Genomic DNA, 12,457 nt, shown 5'->3' with positions numbered 1-12,457 from the left:
GGAGTTCCTTGATGATATAGTTGATTATAATGATGGGCCTAATGCAATTCCATTAGGATACAGCTGTTACAATGATTTATTCGAAATTAAAAATGTAGCTTTTTACCCCTGGGAATTCAAATGAGAAAAAATATCTAATCAGACATGCTGTCTTTAAATGAAAAGGCTAAGGAAACACCAATTAGGATAATAGTATCAAGTTTAATGTTAAAAGACTATGTGAGGTCTACAGGCACATGCAGTCGCCCCCTTGAAGGTGTTGTCCAAGCTTATTCGTAACTAATCTTTGGTCTTTGAGGGGAAACCCTAAGTTAAGCATCTTTAATTTGCAATTTTTATTACCCTTTGAATTTTTCAGTTGAGGACTCGATTTTCTAGGATTCTGGTTGTGGTGTCATATTTTGATGATGACTTGATTATATTGTCCACAATGGAAAAAATATTACATTAGTGTATAAGTTTCCCAGGGGAAAAGGAGCAGATTAGTTCACATTGCTGAAATATTCACTCCCAATGCTGTGACCTCCTATTAAGGCAAATAGTGTTGTGCTCTCTCAAGAATCAAAGAAAATCTTCCATCCTTTCTAACACTAATAAATTTTGTTATCTTTTCTATCCACCAAAGGCACTAATTTCTAAGCTTCTTAATTTTTGATCCACTGGAGTTGGTGCAACAGGAAGTGGTCAGGATAAAAGCTATCCTCCCAGATATTCACAAACTGTCAGCATTACTTCTCTGGCCACAGGAGATGTCTTTTTATGGAGATGTTTTGTTGTAATTTCAGAAGGTGATTGTTAGTTATCTTGGCTCCGTTAAACTTAGCACATCTGGGATGTGTTCACATGAAGACATTGGCTAAAAGCTGTGTCTTGTGGCCTGGAATTGACTCTGATATGGAAAACACTGGAAAGGACTTTTTTTCTTCTTCTTCTTCTTTTTTTTTTCTACTTGGTCTAATCCAACAAAGACACCTTTGCTGGGAAGCCCAGTCAGGAATTCATTTTGGAATTGAAGAGCGAGTACAGAAGTCAAACTTCTCAATTGTTGTAGAATTCTTTTCAAAATGGCTTCATATGCTTTGAGTTCTTCCCCAGATTTCTGCCATGGCAATTGCCAGTATAGCTCTGAGACAATAATTTACAACCCGGGCACCGGAATTTCTGACAGTGGTCCTCCAACCACTTGATTTGAGTGTAACGAATTTGTGGAAAGGACTTGCATCTGTGTTCTCAGCACTGTAACCCATCACAGAGAGTGGAGGCCATGAAGAAGGCCCAGGACAAGTTGGAACACAGTGTTTGCCTCTCATCCCTCAAGTCAGAACTTGATATTTGCCAACAGAAATCAATTCTGCTAAACTTGTGATGTAGCAATATCTAAAGGTTTCTAGTCTTAAAGGCGGGTGATTAAGACACACGGAACATAATCTTGTTCTATCAGAACCTATTCTTTGTTCATTTTCAGCACCAGTTATGGAGTTTGAACCAAGGTAGAATTTCTTCCACTTTGGTTGAAATTGTAAGGAACATTTTATATAGTGAAGTGTGCGCATATTAGCTCATGAGTACATACTTCCAAGGACTGATTAATAGTGGACAAATTAGGATTTTGGGGTAGTTTTATTATTTATTATTTTTTTGCCATTTTCCTAGTATACTGTAATTTATTTTACTTTTGTGGTAAGGTTTGGTATAAAGTGAGAAAGTGTGTACAAAAAGCACTTTGTGAATTATAAGTGATTTCATGATCTAGATAATATTAATACGAACAACAATAATGTCAACTTTACATAACTTATAAAGCACTTATTGTGTGCCAGGGACTGTTTTATATATTTTACATATTTTCACCTATTTGATCATGACAGGAAACGCATGAGGGTAAGTGTAATGAGTATTCCATTTGACAATTCTGGGACTGAAGCACAGAATGGTAAAGTAACTTGCTTAAGATCCTCCCATTAGTATGTGGTGTAGAGGGATTGGAACGCAGGCAGTGTGGCTCCAGAGTTAAGAACCCAGATATGGGGAACCCCTTCCCCTTTCTATGACATCGCCATAGCATACAGTTAGAAAATATGTGCTTCTAACTAGGCTGGGATTGGATGAGAAGAGTGTTGCTCATTTGATTTTGATGTGATTGAATCTGATAAGTACCTGTGATTTTACTTTATGTTCCTGAGGAGAATGTAGCAATAATGATAAATAGCGTGTTTTTCAAAAATTTAATGTAGCACAGTTCCACTCAATGGTTGGTTTTAAGCAACTTTATTCTTCTAGCAATATAAAAGGCATTTTTTAAAGCAAAGGGTAAATTGCGGTTTTCTATTTCTCCATTTTTAAAGAAAATAAACTATTTCTTGTTTATCTCTTGGTTGGGTTCATGGTGAGAAGTGGTTAAAGTCTCTCTTAGAGAATCCAACAGGGAGCTAGTTCACAAGGACCCCAGCCTTTGGCTTCTATTCACAGCAGGTTCTCTGCTAGACAGTGACACTGACTTGTGCAATTTCAAGGAAAACAGGCCTGGGCAGCTGGGCCAAGTGTATCTTACAGGCTTAGGGCGATAAGCAATACATTGGTCTGTAGAGGTGAGAACCATGATTAGTGCAACAAACTGAGATACCCTTTAAAGAAATTTAGTTCTTCAGTTCATTTTTCTCCACAACTTACAACTTCAATCCCATAGTTTATGGATCTAAAACTCTCTTATAGCATCTCTTTCTACTGTGATGAAATACATAGTAAAAGCTCATTTGACTCCAAAGAAATGTTTTGTTTTGTTTTTCCTCCCCTTTTGGAAGGTCATTCTTTAGCCAGATGAAAGTAATTCAACTCATACGACTTCCCCTTAAAAGAAAAAAGGAAATACTTTTCATTTCTTGTCTTCTCCAGGCACCCCACTTAGGTTTTGTAAGGGATAGTAGAGTTGTATTCATGGGTGGAATCACCTGTTACATCACACTATTTCTTCCAAGAACAGTCATCACCTTTACTCACTACACTCCTATATAGAACAGTCTTAAAGGAAGTAAACATGAAATAGGAAGCCATCACAAATGTTTGTGTTCTAAGAACTTAAGTATTAATAAATAAAAGTTGCTATAAAGATAAACAGCTCAAGACACTTGGAGTGTTTATTAAAATTCACTGTGACATTTGGGATGGATGTGTTGCACACTGGCTATGCACAGGATGACTTTCCTCTGGTGATCGCATGGGTTAATGGGAGGTGTGCATGTAAAACCTCTTGAGTCCACTGTTTCCTCTTCTGTGCTTCCACAGGGCCTCACATGCATCTCTATTATGGAACTGACCTTATTGTAAACTCCTGGCATTTATATATCTTATTCACTCACAGTAGTTCCCAAAGCACAGTAGGTACCTAATGAATATTTGTAGAACGAAGAGGGAAGGTAGGACGTGTCCATCAGTAATATAGAGGAGCTTTTTAGGCAGAGTAAGAGGTGAACAAAGAGAAGGACTTAGAAAACTGTGGTGAGAAATCATCACATTGTTCACTTCAGTTAAAATATAATGTGTGAAGGTGCTATTGGAAGCTACAGTTGAAAAGATAGAATAGGTAGGATTTCACAAACCATTGACAAGTTGGGGGAGGGTTAGTACTAGTAAATGATCCCTTAAGTTTGCAGCCTGAAGGACCAGAATTATTGTGATCTCCTTAACGTAAATGGGAATTGAAAGGAGAACAAGTTTAGCAGAGAAGGACTAGTCTGTAGTGAAAAATTGAGTTCAAGGTGCCAGCAGAACCTCCAGATGTTCTAAGGAATTCTAAGTGGAAACAGGATGAGAAGCTTACGAGAGCAAGGTCAAGGCTGGAGGAAGCACATTTGGCAGTCAGACCTACAGAAGTGATTGTGCAACTGAGGATCAGACGAAATTGCCGACGGGGGAGAGGGAAGTTGAGGAGAGGAGGACAACCTGAGAACTGAGGACAAAATCTTAAGGGCTTGAGAAAGAAGGATAACCAAAGCATGAAAGAGAAGGAGCAATGAGAGCCACTTGTCACAGCATACAAGGGAGGCTTAGTTGGAAAGGGGGCGTGCAGCAAAGTGTAGGGAAATAGCCTCGATTTGCAGTCAAGAACTGAGTTCAGGTCTTGCTCTCAGACTGTTAGCTGCATGAGGTGCAGCTAATTACATAGACTCTTGGGCCATAGTTTTCATATCTGCGTGAATGGAATAGTACCTCAGTAATTGATGTGACCATTTAAATAGTTTAAACAAGTATTCTTTAAAAAAATACTTTTTAAATTACTCTTCTCTATTAAAATAATAATAGACAATACAGTGGAAGATTTGGAGTTTATCTGTATTGCTTAAGTACATGCGAGTGACTCTATCACGAAATATATTGTTTTAAAAATGTCTTGTAACCAGTACAAAATTAAAGACTTAGGAATTTGTAAGTTGCATGTTTTATAAAGGAATACACTGTGTTTTTTACCCACTATCTTTTGAATAAAGCTCTGGGAGATTAGATATAATTTACTATCTTACTAAGCTTAATTTTTCAAGCACTTGCTGTATACCTGGCATGTTGCTAGCACATTTTACTAAGCTAATCTAATTAAGGTTTTGCTTTCCAGTTCTTAGGTTGTTTATTTATCTATTTCTCTTCAGGTGCCACTAATATTCTTACCAACACTGGGACCCTAAGCTTTTGAAGCCCTCCAAATTCATAGCACTTGTGATTTTCTTAGTACAGTCTACTGAAAAATACTGTATTTTAGTCTTTATTTCTGTGAGAAGCAATATTGTTATTTTATTGGGAAATATTTGCAAAATTTTGCCTTCAAAAATCTTATGCAGTATAAAATTAATTTTTTCCACATCTCTACATCATTGATGAAAATGCATTTAAGTTGCACTTTAATGTACTGATATTTTTCTCTTTTATTAGAAAAAGAAACAATAACCAACACTTTCTTGTTCTTTTTTTTTTTTTTTAGGGTAACACATTAAGGAAAATACTCCTGAATCGATACTTTAAAGGTGATTATGGAGTTGGTATAAATGGACACCTTTCTGGAACCTACGGCAAATCTGCACCAGGGGGAGGCAAGTCTTACCATTTTTCTTCATTTAAAAATTCTCATATAATCTTCAGCTAGTACTCTCATATTTCACTTAAAATAGCACAAATATAAAAATTTCATTTATAAAGCACTATTATCAGCCATTTAAAAAAAGGAGGAAATCCTGCTATTTGCAACAACATGGATGGACCTTGAGGGCATTATGCTAAATGAAATAAGTCAGTCAGAGAAACACAAATACTGTGAGATATCACTATGTCTAATCTAAAAAACAAAACCCATAGAAACAGGTGAAATTTGTGGTTGCCAGAGGTGCCTATATGGGAATTAAATAAAGTGTTCAAAAGGTACAAACTTTCAATTAAAAAAAAAAATCCTGGGGATGTAATACACAACACAATGGCTATACATACTTAACAATGCTATATTGTACATTTGAAAATTGCTAAGAGAGTAGACTCTAAAAGTTTTCTTCACGAGGACAAAATTTTAATTATGTGAAGTGGTGAAAGTTAACTAATATTTTTATGGTCATCACTTTGCAATAATACATACAATATATCAAATCGTTATGTTGTGTACCTTAAGCTTATGTTCTATGTCCATTATATCTAAACTAGAGGCCCAGTGCACGAAATTCGTGCATGAGGGAGGGGGGGCCCTCAGCCCAGCCTGCACCCTCTCCAATCTGGGACCCCTCAAGGGATGTCCGACTGCCCGTTTATTGGGATCGGGCCTAAACGGGCAGTCGGACATCCCTCTCACAATCCAGGACTGCTGGCTCCCAACTGCTCGCCTGCCTGCCTTCCTGATTGCCACTAACCGCTTCTGCCTGCCAGCCTGATCACCCCCTAACCACTCCCCTGCCAGCCTGATTGATGCCTAACTGCTCCCCTGCCAGCCTGTTTGCCCCCAACTTCCCTCTTCTGCCGGCCTGGTCACCCCTAACTGCCCTCCCCTGCAGGATTGATCGCCCCCAACTGCCCTCCCTTGCAGGCCTGGTTCCTCCCAACTGCTCTCCACTGCCGGCCTGGTCCCTCCCAACTGCCCTCCCCTGCTGGCCATCTTGTGGTGGCCATCTTGTGTCCACATGGGGGCAGGATCTTTGACCACATGGGGGCAGCAATCTTGTGTGTTAGAGTGATGGTCAATCTGCATATTATTCTTTTATTAGATTATTAGATAGGATAAAACTAAAAAAATCAATGAAAAGCACTATTAAGAACCATTCTGCCATTTCAGGTTCATAAAATGATGGATTTGAACATTAGTATTAATTTTGTCTTTTAACTTTGGAAATTAAACTAAGTTATAATTTATTATATGTAAATTAAAGATAAAAATAAAGCTAGTTTTCTTTTTCAAAAGAATTTTTAGTAAGAAATAATTTACAGATGGTATACATTTCATAAAAAGTTATGTTTTTATAAACTTTTGATTTTTAAAAATCCAAAGCTTATATTATATTTAACTTTGTAAGCAATGAGTACCAATTTTAAATATTTGTAAGGTCTAAGAATTTCAAAACCTTAGATGTTAATAATGTAATTAAGGTTTATTTATTTATATCTCCTAATCACAGGAAGCTTTTCTGGGCAGGACTCAGATAAGATGGGGATATCAATGTCAGATATTCAGTGTCTACTGGACAAAGAAGGTGCATCTGAACTTGTCATCGATGTTATAGTGAACACCAAAAATGACAGAATTTTTTCCGAAGGCATTTTACTTGGCATTGCCTTGCTCGAAGGAGGAAATACACAAACTCAGGTACCTGCTCATCATGATGAGAGTTACATCTGTTATTTGTGTTTCTTATTGATTTGTCATAGAAACCAAGCGAAAGTAATGCGTTTTCTTTTAGCCTCTCATGACTACACACATATACAAACCAGTCTTGTATCCCATTTTCCTTATAAATGTATTTGATTTGCTATAGAAACATGGAGCTTTGTAAATTATTCCGCGAAGCAGAACATTCCCTAGAAGTATCCTCCCTAACATTATACCAGAAATTCTGATTTGCTTAGAGAAATTTTAGGCTGACACCCAGCAGATAAAAGTAACATTTGACTCATCTAAGAAGACAAGGTTGAGATAATAAGCATAAACTCCTCCCACAGTATTTGGCATTATACTCAACAACATTCACCACCCATCTCAATACGTCCCTCCCTTATACAATGTTAGAAGTTTAGAGCATTAACATACTGTTGCCCCTAATCTCCAGTGCTCAGTACCCTGATGCAGCTAAGTGGGTGAATTTTTCACTGGCAGGGCGAAAACTATTTCATTTGTTCATTCAGCTCAGGGCAGGGTGATTTGAAAGTCATCATTCATCAATTTGGTGCTCTACTGCAGCAAACAAATGCTCACCTGTGTGTGTGAGGCTTAGACTGCTATTCCGAAGGGACCGTTTTCACTTTGAAATTCCTGCCAAGTTTCCCTGGGCTTCCCCCCCCCCTCCCCCCCAGTAAAGGCAGAGCAGAGCATGCTAGTGCGCCTGAGAACTGGGAAGTGCTCATAGGGGAGGAGCCTCCTCCTCCTAGTCCTGCCACTCACTACCTGCTCTTTCTAGGTTTGCCTTTGTCAGAGAAGGAAACTATGCTCACACCTAATTGGAAATTCCAGAATTCATTGTCCCTATTCATGGCAAGTAGAAGTCACATCTAATTAAGAACTAGGGTATTGTCCTTTATTTAGCAATCAAATACAAGGAGCAATAGGAATTTTATGATATGGCATAGCCAAGAACAGGGGGCTTTAGGAATAAGGGCCTCATGAACAGCAAACAGCACGATGACCAAAACACTGATACTTCTTAGTTAGAAAACAAGTCTAGTAAATTATGGATCCTTAAAGGTTGAGACCACATGCTTTGAATACCTGGTGTCTGGCATCATGTCTGGCCTAATCTAGGGGTTAATAAATGGATAGGAGTGATGGCTCTCTGAATGAATGGGTCTTCACAAAATTTTCCCTATCTGGCTAGGAACTTTGGCAATCACTCCTTTATCTGGTATCCCATAGCACTTATTTAATACTCACTTGGTACTTTTTTCCAGCACAAATTCTTCTGAGGGAAGTTAGTGGTGTGAAAGGTGTGGGAGTGGCAGGATTTAAGTGGTTTTCTTGACAATTTCTTTCTTTTACAACCAGATATTCAGTTTGGATTTTCTAGAGAAATTTGTCTAGGCAACTCTATAATGTTGGATGTAGATTATCCAGAGAATGGAAGTGAAAAATTTTGGGGACAGCCCTAACTGGTTTGGCTCAGTGGATAGAGCATCGTCCTGTGGACTGAAAGGTCCCAGGTTCGATTCCGGTCAAGGGCATGTACCTTGGTTGCAGGCACATCCCTAGTGGGAGGTGTGCAGAAGGCAGCTGATCGATGTTTCTCTCTCATCAATGTTTCTAACTCTCTATCCCTCTCCCTTCCTCTCTGTAAAAAATCAATAAAATATATATTTTTTAAAAAAGATTTTTGGGACATCTTTTGGTAGAAGCAATCCTTGGAATTATAATATTGGGCCACTGAGGGTCGTTAGATGGGATTATCTTACTTTGTTGTTATTTGTATGACATCTTGCCTCTCCAATTCAATTTCATCTTTCTTAAAGTAGGGGATCATGTTCTAGTGCTTTATATCCATCAACAAATATTTGTTAATGAAACAGCATTAAATTATTTTGTATGTGAAAACCTTCTAAGATGGGTTATGACAGTTTCATTTACCAGCTTTACCCTATTCGGATTTCTCATGTATCCACACTATTGTACAACGCAGAAGTCAGCTGAGTGTTTCTGGCTCGAAGAAGTCTAGGTGAGGTCAACTGGCATCCTAATCCTTGCTCTTTAGCAGTCTAAAACTCATGACTCTCCCAGACTTCTGCTAGACTCTATGGGGTTGCACATTTTCACAGATGTCTTAGCAACTAATGTCTTGCTTTCTTAGTTCATGGGTTCTCTTGATACCTCTATACCCGTGGTACTGAGATAAGACTCTGATTCCTCTCCTAGCTACATAAGTCAATTTATATGTGGAATATACTTTATTAAAGATTGGTTGAGGGGGAGGGTAGGTAATACCTCCTAAATATCAGGCACTGTTCTTACTGCTTTACATGTATTAACTTGGTTAATCCTTACAACAACCTATTAGGTAACTTTTATATTATCTCATTTTACCAAAGAGAGATAAGTGGTGTAAGTCCCTTATCCAGGATCACATGGCTAGTTAGAAATAGAGTCAGGATTCAAACCCATGCAGTCTGGCTCCAGAGTCTATGTTCTTAACCACTATAAACATCTCCTTCCTATTAAGTTGTTTTTTTTAATCCTCACCCGAGGATATTTTTCCATTGAGTTTTAGAGAGAGTGGAAAAGAGAGGGAAAGATAGAGGGAAACATCTATGTGAGAGAAACACATCCATTGGTTGCCTCCGGCACAAGCCTCAACCAGGGCCAGGGCTGGGGAGGAGCCTGCAACCAAGGTACATGCCCTTGACAGGAATTAAACCCGGGACCCTTTGGTCTGTAGGCCAACGCTCTGTCCACTGAGCCAAACTGGCTAGGGCAACATCTCCTTTCTAAAATAACCTTTTAACTCTTCACTCTTGGGAAATTTCTCTGACTGATTCACCCTATATCATGCCCTAGTCTTACTTTATCTCTCCAGTTCCTCACGTCATTTCCCTTCTCTGCCCTCGTACATCTAGTCTCCCCACTCCTTCTTGGGGGAAAGTACTTCCTCTGTCACACATCTGTTTATCCATTACCCTTCGCTCCTGAAAAATGCCTTAGAATTTCCCTATACTCTATGCAGCTTATGGAGGCACTTTCCTAGTCAAAAACCATATATTTAGTAAGAGAAATCCTTATGCTACCCGTTGAGATTATATACACATATATAGAGCACACTTATTATCTTTGTTAAAATCATAATGTTCAGATTTGTAGAGCCCTGGTTTAAAAAAGGGGTGTGGTCTGTGTAAATAATTTGCAGTTTTGAGCTTAAGAAGTTACTTGATAAATTTACTGATTTAGAATTAGGGAATCTAGATTTAAATCCTTGCTCCAACGCTTACCAGTTGCATAATATTGGGCAATTCACTTGTCTTTACTAATCATCATTGTTTAAATCTATAAAGTGGAAATAAGAACACTGTCTATTCATCTCACAGTTGAAAGTATCAAAGAGATAATATATGTCAAGGAACTATATAAATTATAAAACTTTGTTTTAATAAAGCCATGAAGTTCCTATAACTTCCTCATTAATATATTACATTCCCCTTCAACCTCTAACTCCATTATATTGAAAATATTAGGGTTTAAGCACCAGCTTAATTTGTGGGACTGTAAGGTCTGTGAATGCTACATTTATCCTTTGAATTAGCAGAACCAGCTCAACTGTTTCACTCTAGTTGCTATGGTTACTGTGGATTTTTGGCCTGTTTTTCTTGAGAGGTTGCTAGCCTTCTGCTTAGGAGCTTCCCCTTGTAGATATGAAGCCAGCTTCTAAAGCCTCATACACCATTCGGTGAATATGCATTGTTGATATCAATAATTTCAAAATAACCGTGTCAAGACCTGATGTCATTAGAGTCTCACCTGTGTTTCATGGTTCCAGGCATTCCTGCAGGAAAGCATATCTGCAAAGCCAGACTCCCCCAAACTGGCTATTTAGATTAGTTGGATTATGCTCAACTCTATTTGATCTGGTAATCGTTGCTTTTTCATAAGTTTCCTTCACACTGTCTCTCAGTGAGGTTATATAACTCTAAATCATCACAATTACTCGGGCTATTATCTTTCTTAATTTTTTACTTTATTTCTTTTGTTTCTGTTGTGTCTAGCCCATGGTTTTAGTATTAATAATTTTTAATCTCTCTACCCAGTGCCAGTTCTGACTTCTCTAGAGTGTATCATCTTTCCTTTCTCCTATCTCTTCTAGATGCTCCCCTAAGTCCCTAAGCAGAAAGTGATTAGGGCAGATACTTCCAAGGTTCAGTATTTCCACCTCTCACTAAGATATATTTTAATCATATTTTTGGTGTTGAAGCTTTTCTACATCATTACAAACCATAAAGCAGAATTTATTTTATGGTGGGCTTGTCCTGGAACCCATGCAAAGCAATGTAGCTAATGAAGCACCAAAGGACTTAGTGCCTATTTATCAGTGCATTCCTGTGAGTGAGGTTACCATGGTAACATATTCTAAATTAAATGTACTGTAATTTAGATGAAAGGAAAACAACTCTTTGCAATTCTCCATAAACTTGTTTGCACAGGGTGATCATTGGATTAGTGGCTGGTTTCTTCTCTAGATGTCAAACTCATGAGGGTAGGGATTGTGTTTGTTTTCCCTTTTCATTCTATCTCTAGTGCTAGCATAGGGCCTGTTACGTAGAGACACTCAATAAATAAATGTTGAAACAGTACATGACTTTATAATAACATAAAAATCAAATAACTTTGCATACAACTTCTTATAGTGCCTTTGTCATTTTAAAAAAATAAATAGGATGAATTAAATAGCATATGAAAATATGTTGGAAAGTGCTAAGCAAATATGAAATATATTATTAGTATACACGAAAGAGTACAGGAGACTGGCAAAAGCTGTCAATTTATTATTTATGAAATGATAGAGGGCAGCACATTAAATGTGTGCTTTCATTTAGAATCCTTATCTTTATTTCAAGCATAGAAACACTTTTTCTCTGCTTGGGTATTGATATCTCAAAATATGTTTTCTTGCAGTATTCTTTCTACCAGCAGTTGCATGAACAAAAAAGGTCAGAAAAATTCTTCAAAGTTCTTTATGACCGAATGAAGGCTGCTCAGAAAGAGATAAGATCAACTGTGACAGTGAATACCATAGACTTAGGTAACAAAAAAAGGGATGATGACAATGAATTGATGACATCTGGTCCACGAATAAGAGGTAAAGAAATATTTGTGTATTTGGGAGAGTAGAGGGAGAGAAAAGAGGCTAACATAAGTGTTTAGATCTCACTTGCCTTTGTCATCTCACTTGTCTTAGTCTAATCATCCCAACCATGACTCTGAATATGGCGTTCCATCCTTAAATTATTATGGTGATGGTGTTGACTTTGAAGCAACTCGGCAGACCAAACTCAAACAATGCATTATTAATGCAAAGCAACTACAGCAGATCCTTGAATATCGTTGTTTCATTCAACATAGATCCTTTCATTATGACATTGATGAGGTGCCAGAGGAACTTAACTCTTACTTATATTATTTAGCCTATTGGTAAAATTGGTTTTGTTACGCGTCATTTTGCTTGAAGTCACAGAACCTGTGGGTGGCATTAAGGGAGGACCTACTGTAGTGATATGAAGATGTTTGATTTCATTGTGGGAGGCATGGTAA

General features: G+C 37.8%; 1 protein-coding gene across 2 annotated transcripts in view; it reads left to right on the top strand.

The window, feature by feature from the left end:
- Window positions 1-12,457, top strand: part of ITPR2 (inositol 1,4,5-trisphosphate receptor type 2) — a 427,719-nt gene that overhangs the window by 278,787 nt on the left and 136,475 nt on the right. The window contains exons 38-40 of one of the 2 annotated variants that reach the window (XM_079773600.1): window positions 4,970-5,082; window positions 6,643-6,826; window positions 11,822-12,005. In XM_079773600.1, the coding sequence (XP_079629726.1) occupies window positions 4,970-5,082; window positions 6,643-6,826; window positions 11,822-12,005 (481 nt within the window). Of the gene's footprint in view, window positions 1-4,969; window positions 5,083-6,638; window positions 6,827-11,821; window positions 12,006-12,457 lie in introns of both variants that reach the window. The other variant, XM_079773601.1, reaches the window with a different exon arrangement.

Source organism: Cnephaeus nilssonii, assembly GCF_951640355.1.
Source record: "Cnephaeus nilssonii genome assembly, chromosome: 6".
NCBI classification, from domain to species: Eukaryota; Metazoa; Chordata; class Mammalia; order Chiroptera; family Vespertilionidae; genus Cnephaeus; species Cnephaeus nilssonii.
Note: the sequence above shows the minus strand (reverse complement) of the source record. Positions and strands in the feature narration are given on the sequence as shown.